The following is a 24,396-nucleotide window of genomic DNA, read 5'->3' on the forward strand; positions in this document are numbered from 1 at the left end:
CAAATGCAAAATTCCCCTTAAGTTTTCCGCCGCTCCTGTATGGCCTTAAACTATTTTTTGTAAAACAAAACCAAACAACTAGATCAAATTTTCTTCACCTACCCATTGGGATACCGCAAACTACATACATACTACCCCGATGTACTAGATACTTATTTTCTAAGTACTACTTTTGTACATAGTTTTCCTTTGGCTTTCGTTACGAACATTGTTTTAGTTTACATTGCCTTAATGGGGCTGAATGATGTTCGTATTTCATTCATAGACGAGATCCTTGTTGTTTTACTTTCAGTTTTTCTTGGTTATATTCACGCAGTGCTTTTCACGCGTGATTTCTTTTGAGTGAACTAAAAAGTGGAAATGTTCTTGAAGTTTTCATGAGAATCATGTTTCAGTTTTACAAACTTTGAGCTCATTTTCTGCTTGTTTTCCTCAGATTGCCTAGTGAGTTGGCTGGCTGTTGGTTGAGTGGGAATAGTGTACGCAATAACATTTTTGTATGCCAGGGGGCGCAATTCTCCTCAGGAAAGTGAAAAACTTCATGGTACTCTTGTTGCGAATATCCTAAACATCAACGTAATGAAACTTGGGATCCCGGGCGCTACATTCGCTTAACCTATAAAAAGTATTTACATGATGCACAAGGCATATATGATGGGCATGCATCCGACTCGGTGGTAAACTTGGGGGAAAAAATTGCGTTGCGCTTCACTAAATGAATTTCTCAGGATATGGGTCGCTCACTTTGGCACTATTTATGAGCACTGGTGTCTATGTGTGTGTTACATATAAACCTCTGTAGCTATGTCAGGATATGAGTAAAGTGAAATTAATTTTTCTTAATGCCTTTAAGCGTTCATTGTTAGGTTAGAAAGAAACCTAAGAGAATAGCTACTTTACGTTACTGATTAAAATTTGCTACATGCTGCCACATCGCTTGTTTTAGTATTAAAGCCAGCAATTGCAATGAATTCTATTATAAGAAGGAGCTATATATATGTGTAATACCACACACCATTGCGAAAAATGTTCTCCTAAAAGTAGGCTAAAAATATGCAGCTCTATAGTCTACGTTCGACAACTACGAAAAGATTTCACCTCAAAGTATGCTTTAAAAATATATTTGGGAATATTTAATAAGATGCTTATCAACACAGAACTACAAAATTTTAGTTTCACCATGGAGGTTGATAGCAAATAAGCTTAAGTAGTATTTTAACGAAGAAGGAAAATTTTAATTTTTGTTAGCTTGTTTACTCCATAAAACTCGAAATAATATAATAAATACAAATAATTCAGTTTTTTATACTCTCCACCATAGGATGGGGGTATATTTGTCATTCCGTTTGTAACACATCGAAATATTGCTCTATTTAAGACCCCATAAAGTATATATATATTCTGGGTCGTGGTGAAATTCTGAGTCGATCAGAGCATATCCGTCCGTCTGTTGAAATAACGCTAACTTCCGAACGAAACAAGCTATCGACTTGAAACTTGGCACAAGTACTTGTTATTGACGTAGGTCGGATGGTATTGCAAATGGGCCATATCGGTCCACTTTTACGTAATTTGGCTTGCAGGCTCACTAAGAGAAGCAAATTTCATCCGATCCGGCTGAAATTTGGTACGTGGTGTTAGTATATGGTCTTTAACAACCGTGCAAAAATTGGTCCACATCGGTCCATAATTATATATAGCCCCCATATAAACCAATCCCCAGATTTGGCTTGCGGAGCCTCTAAGAGAAGAAAATTTCATCCGATCCGGCTGAAATTTAGTACATGGTGTTAGTATATGGTCTCTAACATCTACGCAAAAATTGGTCCACATCAGTCAATAATTATATATAGCCCCCAAATAAACCGATCTCCAGATTAGGCTTGCTGAGCCTCTAAGAAAAGCATATTTCATCCGATCCGGCTGAAATTTGGTACATGGTGTTGGTATATAGTCTCTAACAACCATGCAAAAATTGGTCCATATCTGTCCATAATTATATATAGCCCCCATATAAACCGATCTCCAGATTTGGCTTACGGAGCCTCAAAGAGAAGCAACTTCCATCAGATCTGGCTGAAATTTGGTACATGATGTTGGTATATAGTCTCTAACAAGCATGCAAAAACTGGTCCACATCGGTCCATAATTATATATAGCCCCCATATAAACCGATCCCCAGATTTGACCTCCGGAGCCTCTTGGAGGAGCAAAATTCATCCGATCTGGTTGAAATTTGCTACATGATATTGGTATACATCGGTCAATAATTATATATAGCCCCCAAATAAACCGATCTCCAGATTAGGCTTGCTGAGCCTCTAAGAAAAGCATATTTCATCCGATCCGGCTGAAATTTGGTACATGGTGTTGGTATATAGTCTCTAACAACCATGCACAAATTGGTCCATATCTGTCCATAATTATATATAGCCCCCATATAAACCGATCCCCAGATTTGGCTTACGGACCATAACTATATATAGCCCCCAAATAAACCGATCTCCAGATTTGGCTTGTGGAGCCTCAACGAGAAACAAATTTCATCCGATCCGGCTGAAATTTGGTACATGATGTTGGTATATGGTCTCTACTACCATGCAAAAATTGGTCCACATCGGCCCTTAATTATATATAGCCCCCAAATAAACCGATCTTTAGATTTGGCTTGCGGAGCCTCAAAGAGAAACAAATTTCATCCGATCCGGCTGAAATTTGGTACATGATGTTGGTATATGGTCTCCAACAACCATGCAAAAATTGGTCCACATCGGTTCATAATTATATATAGCCCCTATATATACCGATCCCCACATTTGACCTCCGTAGCCTCTTGAAGGTGCAAAATTCATCCGATCCGGTTCAAATTTGGAACGTGGTGTTAGTATATCGCCGCTAACAACCATACCAAAATTGGTCCATATCGGTATATAGTATAGTATATATAGCCGATCTCCAATCACACAAAAATTGTTCCATATCGGTTCATAATCACTGTTGCCACTCGAGCCAAAAATAATCTACCAAAATTTTATTTCTATAGAAACTTTTGTCAAAATTTTATTTCCATAGAAATTTTATTTCTATAGAAAATTTTGTTAAAATTTCATTTCTAAAGAAAATTTTACCAAAACTTTATTTCTATAGAAAATTTTGTCAAAATTTTATTCCTATAGAAAATGTTGTTAAAATTTTATTTCTAATATAATTTTGTCAAACTGAATTATAAACGTATTTAATCGGTATTTTTTGATATAATATATTCCACGTATGGACTTACTTACAATTTAGAAGACGGTGTTAGGAGGTTTTAAGATAACTTGCCATCGGCAAGCGTTACCGCAACTCACTTAATTCGATTGTGGATGGCAGTGGTTAGAAGAAGTTTCTACGCAATCCATGGTGAAGGGTACATAAGCTTCGGCCTGGCCGAACTTACTTGTTTTAATATAACAAAGCTTTTCAATTAAATAACCCTGAGATTAAGATATGGCATTTCATGCTTCTCCATCCACTTCAAGGATGCGAGTTGTCTCTATTGAATGCGTCCAGAGTGAAGTAGGTGTGAAGGTTGTTGGGTTTGCAGGACCCGCTACGAAATGTCTCGCGTAATGTGTTTACAATTTGGGCATACATCTTGAACTGCCGGTTTGAAAGGTTTCGCTCCTGACAGACGTCCTTCATTATCGCTGACGAGTGTTGGTATTCACCCAGAACAATGCTGCACTTGTTGGGAAAGATTGCCCTCTGAAGTCGCAACGAATAGCTTTGGCCATTCATAGCATTGTTTTGTGTGGTTTACTTCACTGCACTTTGTTCGGTGTTGGTAGGGCAGACCTGCAGATTTCTTCATTGGATTCAGCTAGTACTGGGAGAGTCCAACAGATATCGCTAATGGGACGACCAATGACTTTATAATCGTTTCCTTTATAGTCGTTTCCTTATTCTCCCCCTAAGTGTTTTCAACCTTCACGATTTAGTTTCTGCTCCGAACTGAATATTAGACTTCACTACAAAAATCTTTGGACTTTTGAGCAGTGGAATGCTCTGGAAAGTTTCAGAATTCTTTCGACAATTAAGCCTTTAAGTTTGTGAAGGTGGTGTTGTTTTTTGGGTGCTTTACTCCACTGTACTTTTTTCGGTGCTGCATTTCTTCGGTGCTAGGTACGAAATTCGCAGTGAGGCCTATCCCAAAGCAGTTTGAATCCGTGGTGTAGTTGATATACTGGTGTCTTGTTGGCAACCCGCAGCGAGTATTCCACAACACCTAAAAATTTCTCCATTAGAGTCCAAACTGAGGCGACATAATAGTTATTAAAGGCAGTTTCTGCACCACCTGCAGAATGGAGAACATTGGATGCCGTTAGTATTTGGAGAGTTCAACAGATGTCACATAATCGCTAATGGGACGAAAAATGGAATCGTTAACTTATCTTCCCCCTAAGTGTTTTCTGCCTTCAGTATTTAGTTTCTGTTCCGAACAGTTTTGGCGATAGCATAGCAGACTTCACGAGGGAATGTTCTGGCCACGGATATAAATATTCTCCCCTGGGTTCACCTCTTTAGTTCAATACATGAAAATGATTCCTGTTGTTTTGTTAGAAAGTTTCAGAATTCAGCCGTAGGGAGGTAATCATTGAGGTAACAATATTTGAGATGCTTTAGTCCACTGCATTTTATTCTTTACTGTTAGGTATGAAATTTGTAGCGTTGTCTAACCGAAAGTCTTTTTGATTCGCGCTGCAGATGTTATGCTGGCGTCTTTTTGGCAACTCGCTCCGCAGATTCTTCAACGTCTACAAATTAGTTTATTAGATTCCGTAAAAATTTGGAGTACAAAGACAAATGGACCAATGGACTCGTAAAACTTTTGAATGGTCTCCTTATTTTTCCCCAACTGCAATTGGTTTTTGGCAACCATTTCCGCGTTCTTTACTAAAGAACAACAGGATATCAAACGTCATGCCAAGAATCTTGGGGTTTGTGGACTGATCGCGATTGCGGATGTCCACCTTCTGATTCAACTTTTTAGTCCAGTACATGAAAAAGGTTGCTCTGGGTTTGATTTCAGAATTCTGTCCACAAAAAAAGCCCATGGGTGCTTTTCTCCACTGCACTTTATTTGTATTTTTGAATAGTGGGAAAACAAACGGATAATCGTCTCCTTATTTTTCGAAAATGCTACATGCCAAAGTCTTCAGAATCTGGTTTCTGTCTCAACTTTTTTGGCAACAGGGTATCAAAGTGGGAAACCAACTAGATAATAGTGGGAGTCCATACCGAAGCAAAATAATCGTTAGGGGAACGACCGATTGATTCAAAAATCGTTTGAATCGTCTCCTTATCTTTCCAAAATGCTACATGCCAAAGTCTCCAGAATCTGGTTTCTGTCGCACCATTTTTGTAGCAACAGGGTATCAAAGTGGGAAAACAAACGGATAATAGTGGGAGTCCAAACCGAAGCAAAATAATCGTTAAGGGAACGACCAATGGATTCAAAAATCGTTTAAATCGTCTACTTATCCTTCCAAAATGCTACATGCCAAAGCCTTCAGAATCTGGTTTCTGTCCCAACTTTTTGGCAACAGGGTATCAAACGTCCCGCCAAAAATGTTGGGGTTTTTGTGGACGGGTCTGGTCATAAATGTGAATCTCAAACTCGAGGCTAATGTCTTTGATAACGCAAAAATAATTTCTGTCCGATTTTCAGTTTCAAAATTCTGGCGAGGAAGGACTCTTACTATTCAAAGCAGCTGATGTTCTGTCAATGTGAAATGTTCTGCGAAGCGGGGTAGCAATCTAGCTTCCACAATACTTGTCACAAGGAAGAAGAGTACTTGGTCGACACAAGTCTCAAAAGCGAGCCTGTTTTCCGGATTTCAAAATCAGTACAACCTTTCTTATTTTACAGGTGTGCGCCAAAAATCTTGCATTATTCTCCCCTTGCGCTTTAGCATCCTTGTACCTAAACTATCTTGTTACAAGGGTGCTGGCGGCCTTTGTCGCCAAGAGTATACACTCCCGATTGATGATCTGAGAGAACGGAAAATTGGAAAATTATGTGCAGAAGGCATACTGCAACCAAAGTTGCAGCTTCTTTAAAATGAATACATTTTTCACACTTGAAACCTTTTTCGTATTAATTTAAATTTTTTCGGCTGGATTTTCTCCCCGGAACTCATCCCTCTTATCTGCCAATCCTAATTGGTTTACTATTCTACTGCGTTATTGTTTGAAATAAATTATTCTTCTTGTGACTTAAGTCATATTAAAAATAAACTATTTAACTATAAAATGCTGAGGACTGCCTTAAGCTGTTTGCTACAAGTGTTTCTAATAGCTAATACCGCTGCATTATTATTAAAATATTAGCATCGACATAGGAAACATTTTGGAAAATTATGACAGCACGCGAAGACTTATGCCCCTCTAGGCAAATAGACGTCAGCATATATGTTCATCTATAAATAGCTACATGTGGCGGATATTCTTCCAAATTCTTTGCCAATTGACATAGAAATTTGTTTATTTTCGCTAACCGATCTAGAAACCACTAGCATGTATTTTATATATCAGCTAGCCAGGCAGCTAGTAAACATCCCACACGGATTTACTATACGTCTCAGATTTATGAACAGTTTTCTTATTATTGTTGTTGTTTTCGTTTTGTGCGTATTTATGTCCTAGATATAAATAAACAAATAATTAAATTAAACATGAAATTAGATATTTATAAGATTTCTATATGGAATTTCAAGAAACGGAAATTTTTACAAACAATGAGTTGACGATAAAAATGTGCATAGTTATTTTAAGGAAATTTTGTGCATGAATTATAATTAAATTACACTTTTCAAAAATGATAAGCAAATACGATTATGATTAATGAAGCAGTAAATGAAATGCAGTTTGTTGACAAAATCGCAGCAAATTGCCAATTATAAACATTGCTAATTTTTTCCATAATACACTGTACAAATGCTTTTGATATGTTTGCTAGAAAACAATAAATAGCTTAAGAAAAATTCTTCGTCCTTAAAACGTGAAAAAAAATAATTTAGTAAATTGATTAAAAGTAATAATTATACATTAATGCTTATTTGTCGTCAACGTATCATTTCTAAACCGTTCATATGAAAGCTGATATAACAGGTTGGCTGATAAGTCCCCGGTCTAACAAAGAAAAACACATTTTTTTGTCAAAATAAGTTTTTATTATTCAACATAGTTCCCTTCAAGAGCGATACAACGATTATAACGACCTTCCAATTTTTTGATACCATTTTGGTAGTACTCCTTCGGTTTTGCCTCAAAATAGGCCTCAGTTTCGGCGATCACTTCTTCATTGCAGCCAAATTTTTTCCCTGCGAGCATCCTTTTGAGGTCTGAGAACAAGAAAAAGTCGCTGGGGGCCAGATCTGGAGAATACGATGGGTGGGGAAGAAATTCGAAGCCCAATTCATGAATTTTTGCCATCGATCTCAATGACTTGTAGCACGGTGCGTTGCCTTGGTGGAACAACACTTTTTTCTTCTTCATATGGGGCCGTTTTGCCGCGATTTCGACCTTCAAACGCTCCAATAACGGCATATAATAGTCACTGTTGATGGTTTTTCCCTTCTCAAGATAATCGATAAAAATTATTCCATGCGCATCCCAAAAAACAGAGGCCATTGCCAGGGGACTTTTGGGTCTTTCCACGCTTCCGAGACGGTCCACCGGTCGCTGTCTACTCAGCCGACTGTCGATTGGACTCAGGAGTGTAGTGATGGAGCCATCTTTCATCCATTCTTACATATCGATGGAAAAACTCGGGGTGTATTACGAGTTAAAAGCTGCAAACACCGCTCAGAATCGTCAACACGTTATTGTTTTTGGTCAAATGTGAGCTCTCGCGGCACCCATTTTGCACAGAGCTTCCGCATATCCAAATATTGATGAATGATATGACCAACACGTTCCTTTGATATTCTTAAGGCCTCTGCTATCTCGATCAACTGCATTTTACGATCATTGAAAATTCATTTTGTGGATTTTTTTGATGTTTTCGTCGGTTACCACCTCTTTCGGGCGTCCACTGCGTTCACCGTCCTCCGTGCTCATTTCAGCACGCGTGAATTTTGCGTACCAAGCAATTATTGTTGATTTCCCTGGGGCAGAGTCGGGAAACTCATTATCAAGCCAAGTTTTTGCTTCCACCGTATTTTTTCCCTTCAGAAACATAATTTTATCAAAACACGAAATTCCTTTTTTTTTCATTTTTTTTCACAATAACAAAAGTTGCTTCACAAAGGACGCTCTATCTCACAAACTAATTGACTTACAGACGTCAAATTTTGAATCGTATCATTTGAAGGTTGGTACTATATAAAAATAAAAAAACGCATTTAATACTAGCAACGCCATCTATGTGTCAGATCGGGGACTTATCAGCCAACCTGTTATTTATTCTAGTAACGGTTTGATTTATTGTTGAAGCATCATTACCACAGCAAATTTTACTTCGTACCAATTTTTTTTCCAAAATCTAACCAAAATTCCCACCCACGAACCATTTATCGAAAAAATATCAGTGTAGAATGTTTGTCAATGCCACAACCTTTAAAACTAAAATATTTGAGTGATTCGTATACAAGCAATACTATTTACATAGTTGTGACCATGATCTTTCCATGCTCATTTAGTGGCCAAGAATGTGGTTGTACGGCGTCAGGTTGTTCACATCGAATATGCGATGTAAAAATATTTTTTTTTTTAAATATACAAATGAGTATAAACAAATCTTGGCAATGTCATATCTTAGGACAACTGACGATGATACAATAGATATTCAACAACATATTGATAAGATATTTAAATTCTTGCAATAAAAGTTATACGATACTCTGAATTAGGTTTGTAACATTCAATATTGATTATTCTGCTCTCAAAAGAAAATGAACCCTATTTAACTTTAAAGCCAATTTAATTCTTAATTTATTTTAATCTTTAATTTAATTCTATTTTAAGTAATGGATTTATTATGTTTTGAGAATGTTTTTTTTTTGACTTCAATAAATTGTTACGTTAATTAAATTAAATAAAATAGAAGAAAAACTTATACACAACTGAGACATAAACATTTCCTAAATTCGTATGTCCCACAATATAGTTCGAAATTTCTTAAAATTTTTAAATTTTACCAGTAATGCGCCCACCATGAACTTCATATAGTTCTAAGGACATTTTTGAAATTTTGAACTCCAATTTCTTCCTTTAAACTACAAAATTTTCTTTAACAACCCAGCAACAACGGATCCGGAAGCGGTGCAAAATTGGCGCAGAAGCGATGAATTTAACATTGGGCTTGTCATAGGACCGATGGTCCACCATTTCAATAGCCGTTGCACTGAATATGAATCACTTTTTAAGGTATGATTCAAATTCACTGTTTTGGATGTGAATTAAGAAATTCTGTGATATTTTTATAAATACTCGTAAATAATTTTTAAATTTTTTTATGATTTTTAATGCATTCTAACGCTTCTCTGAAACGATTGATCCCAAATATTTTCAAATATTTTTTACACAAAACATAAATAATTTGTACCATTCTATTAATACTTTCTCTGTTTTTAACCTATGTGAAACAAAAAAAATTAAAATTACCCTTTCAAAATATGAAAAAAGCGAGTTATAAACAAGTATATACGGCCGTAAGATCGGCCAGGCCGAATCTTATGTACCCTCCACCATGGATTGCGTAGAAACTTCTCCTTCAGACTGACATCCACAATCGAACTACTTGAATTGCGGTAACACTTGCCGATGGCAAGGTATCTTAAAACTTCTTAACACCGTCTTCTAAATTGTAAGTTAGTCCATACGGGGTATATATTAAACAACAAAAAAGGCCGATTAAATACGTATATAATTTAGTTTGACAAAATTTTCTATAGAAATAAAATTTTGCTAAATTTTCTATAGAAATAAAATGTTGACAAAATTTTCTATAGAAATAAAATTTTGTTAAATTTTCTATAGAAATAAAATTTAGACAACTTTTTCTATAGAAATAAAATGTTGATAAAAGTTTTTATAGAAATAAAATTTTGACAACATTTTTCTATAGAAATAAAATTTTGGCAAATTTTTCTATAGAAATAAAATTCTGACAAAATGTTGTATAGAAATAAAATTTTGCAAAATTTTCTATGGAAATAAAGTCTTGACAAAATTTTCTATACAAATAAAATTAAAAAAAAATCTATACAAATAAAATTTTGACAAAATTTTCTATACAAATAAAATTTTGACAAAATTGTATATACAAATAAAATTGTGACAAAATTTTCTATAGAAATTAAATTTTGACAAAATTCTCTATAGAAATAAAATTTTGAAAAAGTTTCTACACAAATAAAATTTTGACAAAATTTTCTATACCAATAAAATTAAAAAAAAAAAAAAATTCTATACAAATAAAATTTTGACAAAATTTTCTATACAAATAAAATTTATACAAAATTTTCTATACAAATAAAATTTTGACAAAATTTTCTATAGAAATAAAATCTTGACAACATTTTGTATCGTACTAAAATTTTGTCAAAATTTTCTATAGAAATAAGGTGATTTTTTTTTTGGCCATATGGACCAATTTTTGTGTGATTGGGAATCGGCTATATATAACTATAGACCGATATGGATCAATTTTGGCGTGGTTGTTAGCGGCCGTATACTAGCTTAATGTACCAAATTTCAACCGAATCGGATGAATTTTGCTCCTCCAAGAGGTTCCGGAGGTCAAATTTGGGGATCGATTTATATGGGGGCTATATATAATTATGAGCCGATATGGACCAATTTTTGCATGGTTGTTAGAGACCATATGCTAACACCTACGCACCAAGTTTCAACCGGATCGTATGAATTTTGCTCCCCCAAGAGGCTCCGGAGATCAAATCTGGGGATCGGTTTATATGGGGGCTATATACAATTATGGACCAAGTTTTGCATGGTTGTTAGAGACCATATACTAACATTACGTACCAAATTTCAACCGGATCGGATGAAATTTGCTTCTCAAAGAGGCTCCGCAAGTCAAATCTGGGGATCGGTTTATATGGGGGCTGTATATAATTATAGACCGATATGTACCAATTTTTGCATGGTTTTTGGATAAAGCTCGTACCAAATTTCAACCGGATAGTATGAATTTTGCTCCTCCAAGAGGCTCCGGAGATCAAATCTGGGGATCGGTTTATATGGGGGCTATATATAATTATGGGCCGATATGGACCAATTTTTGCCTGGTTGTTAGAGACCATATACTTACATCACGTACCAAATTTTAACCGGATCGGATGAAATTTGTTCTCAAAGAGGTTCTGTAAGTCAAATCTGGGGATCGGTTTATATGGGGGCTATATATAATTATGGACCAATTTTTGCATGATTGTTAGAGATCATATACTAACACCACGTACCAAATTTCAACCGGATCGGATGCAATTTGCTTCTGTAGAAGTCTGCGCAAGCCAAATCTAGGGGTCGGTTTATATGGGGGCTATACGTAAAAGTAGTCCGATATGGTCCATTTACAATACCATCCGACCTACATCAATAACAACTACTTGTGCGAAGTTTCAAGTCGGTAGCTTGTTTCGTTCGAAAGTTTGCGTGATTTCAACAGACGGACGGACGGACCGACATGCTTAGATCGACTCAGAACTTCACCACGACCCAGAATATATATCGTTAGCTTAATGTGTAAACGTGCTAAGTCAACCTTTTACAAAAAAATGGATTAAGATGCAGATTGACAGATAAATCAAAAATACATAGTTTATATCTGTTTTTATCTCTGTTTGGTAATGATGTGTAAAAGTGCACCTGTCAGCACCTGTTAAAATACACGTGCTAAATCAAATTTTAGGTTGAGTAGGCGTTGCTAAAAAAATTTTTATAGCAATTGTTTGTGTGCAATTTTGCGGAAAGTATACTGTTTGTATTGAAAGCATTTGTAGAAACTACATTTACATTTTTTTAGAAAATAGGTTTATTTCACAATCTATTAAGTTTTTTGTCTCTCCCGAAAATTTTTAAAAATTTGACTTAGCACTTTTACACATTAAGCTAACGATATATACTTTATGGGGTCTTAGATCAATAGTTCGATGTGTTACAAACGGAATGACAAGGTCATATACCCCCCATCCTATGGTGGAGGGTATAGAAATTGAATCCTGAGTAGTTAAAATAAAAATAACGAACATCTTTGGTAGGAAGTGATTTTACAGTTGTACCCTTAGAAGTACATCCAAATTTTTTTACTGGGAATTGAAAAAAAATATATTTTTTCTAATAAATTTTCTTTAATTTGTCCAAAAATACACTTAGCTATTTTTGTGAAATCGGCGTAAAATCTGCGTTTGTAATACAGTTTAGTGAAATTTTTCTAAAATTAATCAAAATTATTATATTTCATGTTAGCCTGATACCTAAACAGGCAATTGACCCCAATGGCGTTTTCTTTTCAATGGCTCTATTAACCATGTTCCTAAATCTATATCTGTCCATAAAGCTCGAAAAATAATTGTATAATTAGATTAATCAAAATTTTTAAAATTAACCAAAAGATTCCTTCCAGGTGGGTTCAGTGATTTTTTTTTTTGAGTTTTCTAATTACGGTTGTCTCCAATGACTTTGTTTTCCATACAAAATATCTATAAAGTTCTTTTTAGAGAACTTTATAGATATTTTACATTACATTACAGGGGAAGAATATTTTTTCCATTTTGTTCTTTTGTGAGTCAATGACCCGTTATAACAGATAACTAGACCCACCGAAAAGTATTTATTTTCTTCAATAAAAAATATCTTGCAGCTAAAAAAATTTTTCCTGAATAAATTATTATATATTTGAAACATCCTGACCCATATTTTATACAAATTTAATATCTTTTTAGCAATTTGCGCAAGAAGTATCAATATATTGATGCTTCATATTGAACATTTTCTTTTTGACATTTCCGGTACTTATCCTTGTACTTGCTGTGTTTTTTATGTTCACAAATTCATAAAAATTGGTGTAATAACCCATATAATTTTAATATTTAACGCATTTCTAATGAAAGTGCACATTATAACCACATTATAACCATTTTCCGTAATGAGATCCGACAAAATTATTTATGTTTTTTATGTCACACACGCTCTCTCAGTTATTTCAATATTATTTTATTGACGTATATTTTCACAAATCTATTGATTTATCGGAGACGTGTGTTATTTTAAATCTCAAAAATTAGTTATTTTTCTATGTAAAAAAAAAAACTAAAATAAAAAATATGTGTGATGTTTGGCACTTTGCATAAAATTTCTTCTTCAACAACACAAAAAAATTGTTCGTCATTCCTTTGTTGCTATATAAACACAATGGCTACCGCCAATTTAAAAATAATCATAAAGTGTTTTTTAGCCAAATTTGTAAACAAGAATTGTTGGCAGATCCAAAGACAATTAAAGAAGAAGACATGAATTGGGCTTTGATAGTGTTAGTGCTAAGAACCAGAGATTAGCCCCATACTTGTAGGAAAAGCGCTTCGAACTTACTGGTTTGATACAGACAATTTATATTTTGCTATTTTCTCAAAAGTTCCTGCCAATTTCTGTGTCGTTTGCACTAAATTATTAATTAAATGTTTCATGAAGTGTTTTCGTTCTTTTAAAAGTTAAAAAAATTGCTAAAATAAGAGAATTAGGTTTTGTTACGAATGCAAAATGAAAAGAGAAACCGAAAAAAAGTTGCAACTTCTCATCGAACATGTATGGGGCTAATCTCTGGTTCTTGAGAAAAAAGAATAACAACATGCCCAATTCATGTCTTCTTCTTTAATTGTCTTTGGGCAGATCTCCCATAAATATGTATTTTGTTTTATATCATATAAACTGATGAATATTAATTGAGAAAGTATGTCAATGTCACGTGAGTAGAAGAACAATATTAAATGGATACAATATTTATTTTCTGTAGCCTAGTGTATTTAAGAGGTCAATAACTTTATGTATAGCCTATTTTTAGGCGTTTTTGACAATATGTGATGTATCAAGAGGTAATTGGTGCAGCTGCAAGGATTCGTGAAATAGAAATATAGTGATAATATATGTCGTACAATATACCAGAAATGATACAGAATCACCAGCACAATGTAGAGATCGTGTTTACATCTAATAAATATAATTTTTAGTGGGTTTTTCATATAACGTAGTATCTGATCTCAAAATAAAAGCGAACACCGCTCATTGACAAGGACAAGTTCAAGGGTATGCCTAAAATTCCCATCGTCGCCTGATGCCTGTTTTGCAAGTACCGAGCAAACATATTTTTCAGGTGGCTTCATAAAGTTGGAGCTTCACTGGGACAACTTTATCGAGTTGAAAAAAAAAACAATGTTGAAAACTAAATCGCCACTTTTTCTTCTCTTTGCGTGAATTTTGGACAATTAAATGAAAGAAAAGACTTTTCCCTAAAGTACGAATAGTTAAATTAACTAAACTTCTTTAAATACTTGCAATTTACAAAAACCATAAGGGGTTTGAAATTAGTATCCTTATTTTTCGATATTTGATGGGGGAAAGTCCCTTTAAGATAAAAATAGAGCAAAATTGAAACTTCTCCAGGTTTACAGAGGACGTGGAAGAATGTGATTAAATTAATACTGTGTACATGATTTAGCGATATCTGGTCGGAGAAGGGCAACAGTGAAAAATTTAAACTTTGTCGTTTTGCTTGGATTTTATAGGGAACGGGTAAGAGGTTACGAAATAATATAGGCTACGTGATTTTTCGATTTTTGGTCGGGGAGGGACGAAGGAGAAGGTTCCCCTTGCCCGATTTTTGTTTTGGTTTTTTTTTTAATATCATGTTTTCGATTTTCTTGAAATTCGCAGGCAATGTCTAAGTGGGAACTTGCTACATAATTTTACGATATTTCCATAGCCTTCTTGACAGAATTTTTATGTTAAAAAACTTAAATATATATGAATTGGTAGGTGCATAGATTCTTTTTTCTAACTTCTCCCCTTGACTTTAAAACAAAAAATATTAAATACAAAAAATCGTTATAAGACGATAATATATACTGGTATAATAAGTTTGTCATTTCGATTACCGACTATAAAAAAATATATATGTATTTTTTTGATCATTTATAAGACGATATAATGACGTCCGTCTCTCTGTATGTTGTAATCACACTGCAGCCTTCAATACTGTAGCTATCGGGCCAATATTTTAGACAAGCTCTACATTGTCCGCGTGCAGTTCACGTTCGTGGATTAGCTGTAAACCGATGCCCTGATTTGTCTTCCTGAGTATATAGAAGCCGCTATTTTTATCTAATTTGCATGAAATTAGAAATCTAGAGATATTTTAAGACCATAATGAGCTGTGCCAAATTTAGTATACATACAATGGATAGCATGCCCGCCTTGCATACACAAGGTCATGGGTTCGATTCCTGCTTCGACCGAACACCAAAAAGTTTTTCAGCGGTGTATTATCCCACCTCAGTAATGCTGGTGACATTTCTGAGGGTTTCAAAGCTTCTCTAAGTGGTTTCACTGCAATGTGGAACGCCGTTCGGACTCGGCTATAAAAAGGAGGTCCCTTGTCATTGAGCTTAACATGGAATCGGGCAGCATTCAGTGATGAGAGAGAAGTTCACCAATGTGGTATCACAATGGACTGAATAGTCTAAGTGAGCCTGATACATCGGGCTGCCACCTAACCTAACCTAGTATACATCGATCCATGTTTTGATATTGCCCCCATATATTTTCTAAAGAAACAAAATGTTGACATAATTTTCTATAGAAATACAATTTTGACAAAATTTTCTATAGAAATAAAATGTTGAAAAAATTTTTACAGAAATAAAATTTTTACAAAACTTTCTATAGAAATAAAATTTGTACACAATTTTCTATACGAACAAAATCTTGACATAATTTTCTATAGAAATAAAATTTTGACAAAATTTTTTATAGAAATAGAATTTTGACAAAATTTTCTATAGAAATAAAATTTTGACAACATGTTTCTATAGAAATTAAATCTTGAAAAAATGTTCTATAGAAATAACATTTTGAAAAAATTTTCTATAGAAATAAAATTTTGACAAAATTTTCTATAGAAATAAAATCTTGGCAAAACAAAATTCTATAGTAATAAAATATTGACAATATTTTCTATAGAAATAAAATTTTGACAAAATTTTCTATAGAAATAAAATTTTGAAAAAATTTTCTATAGAAATAAAATTGTGAGAAAATTTTTTATAGAAATAAAAAATGAGAAAGTTTTCTATAGAAATAAAATTTTGAGAAAATTTTTTATAGAAATAAAACATGAGAAAGTTTTCTATAGAAATAAAATTTTGAGAAAATTTTCTATAGAAATAAAATTTTGACAAAAAAATTGTATTGTAATAAAATTTTGACAAAATTTTGTATAGAAAATTTTGCCAAAATTTTATTTTTATTTTGAAAAAAAAATTTCTCTAGTAATACAATTTTAACAATATTTTCTATTGAAATAAAATTTTAAAAAAATTTTCTATAGAAATAATATGTTGACAACATTTTTCTATAGAAATAAAATGTTGAGAAAATTTGTTATAGAAATTCAATTTTAATAAAGTTTTCTATAGAAATAACATTTTAAGAAATTTTTCTATAGAAATATAATGTTGAGAAAATTTTCTATACAATTAACATTTTGAGAAAATTTACTGTAGAAATAAAATTTTGACAAAAATTTTTCTATACAAATAAAATTTTGGCAAAAAAATTTCTATAGTAATAAAATATTGCCAATATTTTCTATAGAAATAAAATTTTGACAACATTTTTCTATAGAAATAAAATTTTGAAAAAAAAATTCTGTAGTAATACAATTTTGACAATATTTTCTATTGAAATAAAATTTTGAAAAAATTTTCTATAGAAATAAAATTTTGACAACATTTTTCTATAGAAATAAAATTTTGAGAACATTTGTTATAGAAATTCAATTTTGACAAAGTTTTCTATAGAAATAAAATTTTAAGAAATTTTTCTATAGAAATAAAATGTTGAGAAAATTTTCTATAAAATTAACATTTTGAGAAAATTTACTGTAGAAATAAAATTTTGACAAAAATTTTTATATACAAATAAAATTTTGGCAAAAAAAATTCTATACTAATAAAATTTTGACAATATTTTCTATAGAAATAAAATTTTGACAAAATTTTCTATAGAAATAAAATTTTGACAAAATTTTTCTAGAGAAATAAAACTTTTAGAATTTTTTTTATAAAAATTCAATTTTGAAAAAGTTTTCTTAGAAATAATTTTTATATAAATAAAATTTTGAGAAAATTGTCTATTGTAATAAAATATTGACAAAATTTTCTATGCAAATAAAATCTTGGAAAAAAATTTCTATAGTAATAAAATTTTGACAATTTTTCTATAGAAATAACAGTTTGATACAATTTTCTATACAAATAAAATTTTGATCAAATTTTCTATAGACATAAAATTTTAACAAAATTTACTATAGTAATTAGATTTTGACAAAATTTTTTATACAAATAAAATGTTGACAAAATTTTCTATACAAATAAAAATTTGACAAAATTTTCTATACAAATAAAATTTTGACAAAATTTACTATAGTAATTAGATTTTGACAACATTTTTTATACAAATAAAATATTGACAAAATTTTCTATACAAATAAAATTTTGACAAAATTTTCTATACAAATAAAATTTTGACAAAATTTTCTATACATATACAATTTTGACAAAATTTTCTATACAAATAAAATTTTGACAAAATTTTCTATACAAATAAAATTTTGACAAAATTTTCTATACAAATAAAATTTTAACAAAATTTTCTATACATATACATTTTTGACAAAATTTTCTATACAAATAAAATTTTGACAACATTTTCTATACAAATAAAATTTTGACAAAATTTTCTATACAAATAAAATTTTGGCAAAAATTTTTCTATTGTAATAAAATTTTGACAACATTTTCTATACAAATAAAATTTTGGCAAAAATTTTTCTATTGTAATAAAATTTTCACAAAATTTTGGCAAAAAAATTTCTATAGTAATAAAATTTTGACAATATTTTCTATAGAAATAAAATTTTGACAAAATTTTCTATAGAAATAAAATATTTGACAAAATTTCTTATAGAAATAAAATTTTGACAAAATTTTCTATGGAAATAAAATTGTGAGAAAATTTTCTATGGAAATAAAATTGTGAGAAAATTTTCTATAGAAATACAATTTTAAGAAAATTTTCTATAGAAAAAAAAATTTGACAAAATTTTCTATAAAAATAAAATATTGTAATAAAATTTTGACAAAATTTTGTCAAAAAAATTCTATAGTAATAAAATTTTCTATACAAATAAAATTTTGGCAAAAATTTTTCTATTGTAATAAAATTTTCACAAAATTTTGGCAAAAAAATTTCTATAGTAATAAAATTTTGACAATATTTTCTATAGAAATAAAATTTTGACAAAATTTTCTATAGAAATAAAAATTTGACAAAATTTCTTATAGAAATAAAATTTTGACAAAATTTTCTATAGAAATAAAACTTTAAGAAAATTTGCTATGGATATAAAATTGTGAGAAAATTTTCTATAGAAATACGATTTTAAGAAAATTTTCTATAGAAAAAAATTTTTGACAAAATTTTCTATAGAAATGATATTTTGGGAAAAATTTCTATAGAAATTTTTCAAAATAAGAGTTTGGGTTTGTTTTTTCTCAAAATTTTGGTAAATTATTTTTGGCTCGAGTGGCTACGGTGATTGGAAGCCGCAATTTTATCAAATTTGCTTAAAATCAAAAATCTACCCATAAATTTTTTTAGGTTCATAAAGTGTTGTGGCACATTTGGTATATATTGGAGGTAGCCCGCATATAGACCTATTTCTTGGTTTGACTTCTTGAGGGCATGAAAGCCGCAATTTTATCCAATTTTCTTGAAATTTAGAGGTATTTTGTTTTCATAAAAAGTTTTTCTAAATTTGGTATATATCGGCCTGCATAAAGATCGATTATTGATTTGATTAAAATTATCCATTTCAATCAATATAATAACATTCCACCGAATTTAGATCTGAAATCATATGAAAGGTAATATCTTGATTCGATTTTCATGAACGCATGGACAGAAATTTAAAACTCCCTCTAGGAATTAAACAAATAATTTACTGCAATTCTAAACTCTTATGTTTATTTGAACCGATTGTCCTGAAAGTTGACTATTTTACATAAAAATTCATTTGAAATTCTTTATAATAAATTTATGACCTCAAATGCCCAAAACATGGTCCCTAGGTGCATCCAACTTACTACAAACCCGTTATTTATCAAATTTGCACGATCTATTATCCGTAGCAAACGTTGTGATATGATATGTGTACTACATATGAAAATCTATTGCAAGGAGATGTTTTCAAAGATAATTATGGTGAAGGGTATTTAAAATTCGGCACGGCCAAACTGTTGGTCATATCCACCTTTTTTTCTCCTTTGCCTTTGCATAATTTTATGTTATTCCTCTTTTTAATCAATTCGTTATCCTTTTTCTCTTTACAGTGTTAACTTCAAGAAAAACGAAAAGGAATACCAAGCCGATAAGTCTGAAGTATTGAAATTCTTGCGCGAAGAAGAATCTGGCACCTCAACTCCAGGTAATATGACTGATTACTATGCCTTGGCTCAGCTAATGTTTTCAATTAATGGCGGGTGTAATCCTTTTGTTAGTGATGCCTGGCAATGATTATAGCAAAGGATGTGCCAAAACAAAGAACTAGGCAATATAGAAAAAAAAACATTTTTTGAAAGGAAATAATATAAAATTGCTGGTCCATTGACTTACATTGGGAATACATACAGCAGTAGTGTAGTAACGTGTGTAATGAGGCATATATTTGAAAATAGTTTTATGGGGTGGGTGGTAGTCTCTTGACTTTTACTAGACATAATATTTTTTTTAAAAATTGTCCACTAAGACCTTGAACATGGCCCACGTACTGAAAGTTAATCTATAATATATTAGAGAGTATGTTCAGTAGGATCTTGACATCTATTTGTGTTTGTTTTATTTTTCGCCATTTATTTATTTCATGTTTTTTCAATTTTCCTTCTTTCTCTAAAAAAAAAAAAAATATTTGAAAATTTCTTTGTATGTGAGTTTGTATGTGTATATGGTGTTTTTGTCTTGTATTCCATATATTTACTGATAGAAAAAATGTTTCTTTTTGTTTTTGTTTTTTTCTTCCTCTCTTTCTATACATTTTGGTTGGAATGAAAAATAAATGCCTATGTCTGTCTGGTCATCCGTTCACCAAAAAAAATTTCAAATAATTTTTATATGTGTTTTGTGTATTCGTTTTAATTCATCTCTGATCATTTGACTGTACACTTTTGGACTGGAAACATCTCCAACAAACCGTCCATCGACGATCTGCTCAATCGTCTTTAAACAAACACAACAACTTAACTGTGATATAAAATCAATTGTGAATATCAATTAACCACCAACAACGACACTTCTACTCAACAACAACACCTTCAACAAATCGTCATCATGTATTCTTCACCCTATTACAATCCTTACAACACAGCATTCAGCAACTATCCTACTCAAGAACCACAACAACAACAACAATATCAACCCCAACAACAACAACAATATCAACCACAACAACAACAATATCAACCACCACAACAACAATACCAACCATCGGCTACAAAACATGTCAGTGCCCCAGTAACTCAACCCAAACCTCCAAGCACCGGAGGTTTGCCAACTGGTCAAAATATCTGTTTCAATTGTGAACGTCTCATTACGTAAGTGTTCTCTTTGTCTTGTCATACGAAAATAAAAAGAAATCCATCAAACATTCCTTCATTCAAACCACAAACAAAAAAATACCCCTACCCCACATTGCATCTATTATAGTCCTGTACACTTCTTAAGTCATTATCTTAAGTATCATACCCATCATCATCATTATCATTCTTCATGATTCTAATTAATGTCATACTTCGTAACAAGCATTTTCCCCCTTTGTCCAATTTATTTGTCTCTTTCTTGCAAAAAAATCTAATTTTAAATTGATTTTAAAAATAAAAATTGAAAATTAATACAAAATGAAAAACAAGAACAACTCATACCATTGCATATAAATTGAATGAAAAATGTTCACACCAAGCAGCAATAATTTAATAGTGAAATGAAATGGAATGAAACATGCCAGAGGAAAAATACAACACTTGCAAATTGAAATTGAAAACAACAACAATAATACACTCGACATTTTTTATATTCACCATACTCGTCATCATAATCGTTTATAAAAATTTGTCCCTCCATGGTTGATGTCTGGACTAATTTCCGTTGATCACGTAATTACTGAAATAATAATGAGAAAATTATCGGGAAAATTATTTAAAAAAATAATATTTATTATCAATGTGCTCTAATTATGGAAAGAATTTAAGACCACGTTTATCTGCCCTTTCGAAAGTCTATTTGGTGTTCAATCGAAACGGGAATTGAACCCATGCTACCATGGTTCCCAAGAAGTGGTTCTCTGATGCTAACAATTTTTATTAATTTCATTGAAAGTCGCCACTTGAAGTTAATAGTTCATGGGATTAATACGTTACTTACTATAGACAAATTTCGTTGCATAGTTTTAGGCGGTACTTGATAACATAACGGTATGCATAGCGAAAAGTGAACATAAAAATTGTATTGGTAAAGCAAACTCGTTTATTCGTTAAGAAGCCGATCATATCCGTTATCTTGACAGGAATTGGGGTCAAAGTTCATAAAATATATTTCGAGGGTTGCCTTTTACATTTTGGGCTTTTTTCTTTTTTTTTTTTTTTTTGTAAACAAGAGACTAAAACCCGTTGATAACTTTTTGTTATGGATACTAAAGTCAAATATTAACTTTTGACTAATTAGCTTTTTGGGCAAACAAGGGCAAAGTCTAATTGAAGTTGAAGTTTTAAAAACGCCCACTAGACACTTGAATCTTGGGAATAGTTTGAGATGTTGGTCAAAATCGATTAATCTATTTGTTATGGAGAAAGTAAAAAAAGGTCGACTGATCGACTTTTGTTAGTGATCAAATTCGGATTTTATCGAAAAATTCCAAAGATATACTTTGATTTAAAAACGGAATGTGAGTCTCTACTAAGGATTGAAATGAGAACCAAAAATTCGGATTTTATCGAAAAATTCCAAAGATATACTTTGATTTAAAAACGGAATGTGAGTCTCTACTAAGGATTGAAATGAGAACCAAAAAGTCAGATTTAAAATGTTCCAAATTTGGAAAAATCCATTTTGTAGTTAATGATTTTTTTTATACTCTCCACCATAGGATGGGGGTATATTAACTTTGTCATTCCGTTTGTAACACATCGGAATATTGCTCTAAGACCCCATAAAATTCTGAGTCGATCTGAGCATGTCCGTCCGTCTGTTGAAATCACGCTAACGAACAAAACAAGCTATCGACTTGAAACTTTGCACTAGTAGTTGTTATTGATGTAGGTCGCATTGTTATTGATGTAGGTATTGCAAATGGGCTATATCGGTCCACTTTTACGTATAGCCCCCATATAAGCGGACCCGCAAATTTGGCTTGCAGACCCTCTAAGAGAAGCAAATTTCATTCGATCCGGCTGAAATTTGGTACATGGTGTTAGTATATGGTCTCTAACAACCATGCAAAAATTGGTCCGCATCGGTCCATAATTATATATAGCCCCCATATAAACTGATCCCCCGATTTGGTTTTCGGAGCCTCAAAATTCATCCAATCTGGTTGAAATTTGGTACGTGGTGTTAGTATATGGTCTCTAACAACCATGCTAGAATTGGTCCATATCGGTTCATAATTATATATAGCCCCCATAAAATCGATCCCCAGATTTTTCCTCCGGAGCCTCTTGGAGGAGCAAAATTCATCCGATCCGGTTGAAATTTGGAACATGGTGTTAGAATATGGTCTCTAACAAACACGCAAGAATTGGTCCATATCGGTCCATAAGTATATATAGCCCCATATAAACCGTTCCCCAGATTTGATCTCCGGAGCCTCTTGGAGGAGCAAAATTCATCCAATCCGAAATTTGCAACGCGGTGTTAGTATAAGGCCGCTAATAACCATGCCAATATTGGTCCATATCGGTCTATAGTTATATATAGCCGATCCCCAATCACACAAAAATTGGTCCATGTCGGTTCATAATCATGGTTGCCATTCGAGCCAAAAATAATCTACCAAAATTTTATTTTTATAGAAAACATTGTCTAAATGTTATTTCTATAGAAAATTTTGTCAAAATTTTATTTCTATAGAAAATTTTGTCAACATTTTATTTCTATAGAAAATTTTGTCAAAATTTTATTTTTATATAAAAATTTTGTCATAATTTTATTTTTATATAAAATTTTTGTCAAAATTTTATTTCTATAGAAAATTTTTTCCAAATTTTATTTCTATAGAAACTTTAAACTTAATTATATACGTATTTAATCGGCCTTTTTTAGTTTAATGTATACTACGTATGGACTACCTTGCAATTTAGAAGACGGTGTTAGGAAGTTTTAAGATACCTTGCCATGGGCAAGTGTTTCAATTACTCGATATGACTCTATTTAGGTTAGGTAAGGTTAGGTGGCAGCCCGATGTATCAGGTTCACTTAGACTATTCACTCCATTGTGATTCCACATTGGTGAACTCCTCTCTTATGACTCTGTTTAAAAAATGTAAAGTCAGTAGATTTTGAAGATGAACAAAAAATCTTTAGATACTAGGAATTCTCTTTGTAAAGAGTCGACTCTTCAATAATCGCAAAAGTCGAAATAAGAATTTTTAACTTTATTTTTCGAATGGATTACTCTTTTCCAAAATTAAAAAAAAAAGATATTTCGATTATTCGGATATCAAAAGAAAAAAATTTTCTTTTTAAAATTTGGAAGAGTCGACACTTTTGGCACCGTAACTCTCGTGTTTCCGATAAATTGATTTTCGACTTCTCTATCCCTTTTGAAGGTTACACAAAAATGATTGCGACCTTTCGACTTTTTGTCCCAAAAAATCGATTAACCGAAAAATAGTTTTTTGAAATCTCTATCTGTAGTCTCTACAGTAATAGTCGACTTTTCAATACTCTCGAAAGTCGAAAGTGGACTTCTTAATTCGATTTTTCGACTTTTTTCAAAATGTTAAAAAAATCAACTCTCCACTTTTCGGCCATCGAGAAAATGGATAAATCGACTTTTTTTTTAATTTG

General features: G+C 31.9%; 1 protein-coding gene across 26 annotated transcripts in view; it reads left to right on the forward strand.

Moving 5' to 3' along the window:
* Zasp52 (Z band alternatively spliced PDZ-motif protein 52) overlaps nt 1–24,396 on the forward strand; it is a 510,804-nt gene that overhangs the window by 392,328 nt on the left and 94,080 nt on the right. For 23 of the 26 annotated variants that reach the window (XM_075313769.1, XM_075313771.1, XM_075313766.1 and 20 more), the window contains one exon: nt 19,671–19,765. In XM_075313769.1, the coding sequence (XP_075169884.1) occupies nt 19,671–19,765 (95 nt within the window). Of the gene's footprint in view, nt 1–19,670; nt 19,766–20,701; nt 20,928–24,396 lie in introns of all 26 variants that reach the window. The other 3 variants (XM_075313772.1, XM_075313773.1, XM_075313776.1) reach the window with 1 other exon arrangement.

The sequence above is a fragment of the Haematobia irritans genome, chromosome 5 (assembly GCF_050003625.1).
Source record: "Haematobia irritans isolate KBUSLIRL chromosome 5, ASM5000362v1, whole genome shotgun sequence".
In the NCBI taxonomy this organism is placed as follows: domain Eukaryota; kingdom Metazoa; phylum Arthropoda; class Insecta; order Diptera; family Muscidae; genus Haematobia; species Haematobia irritans.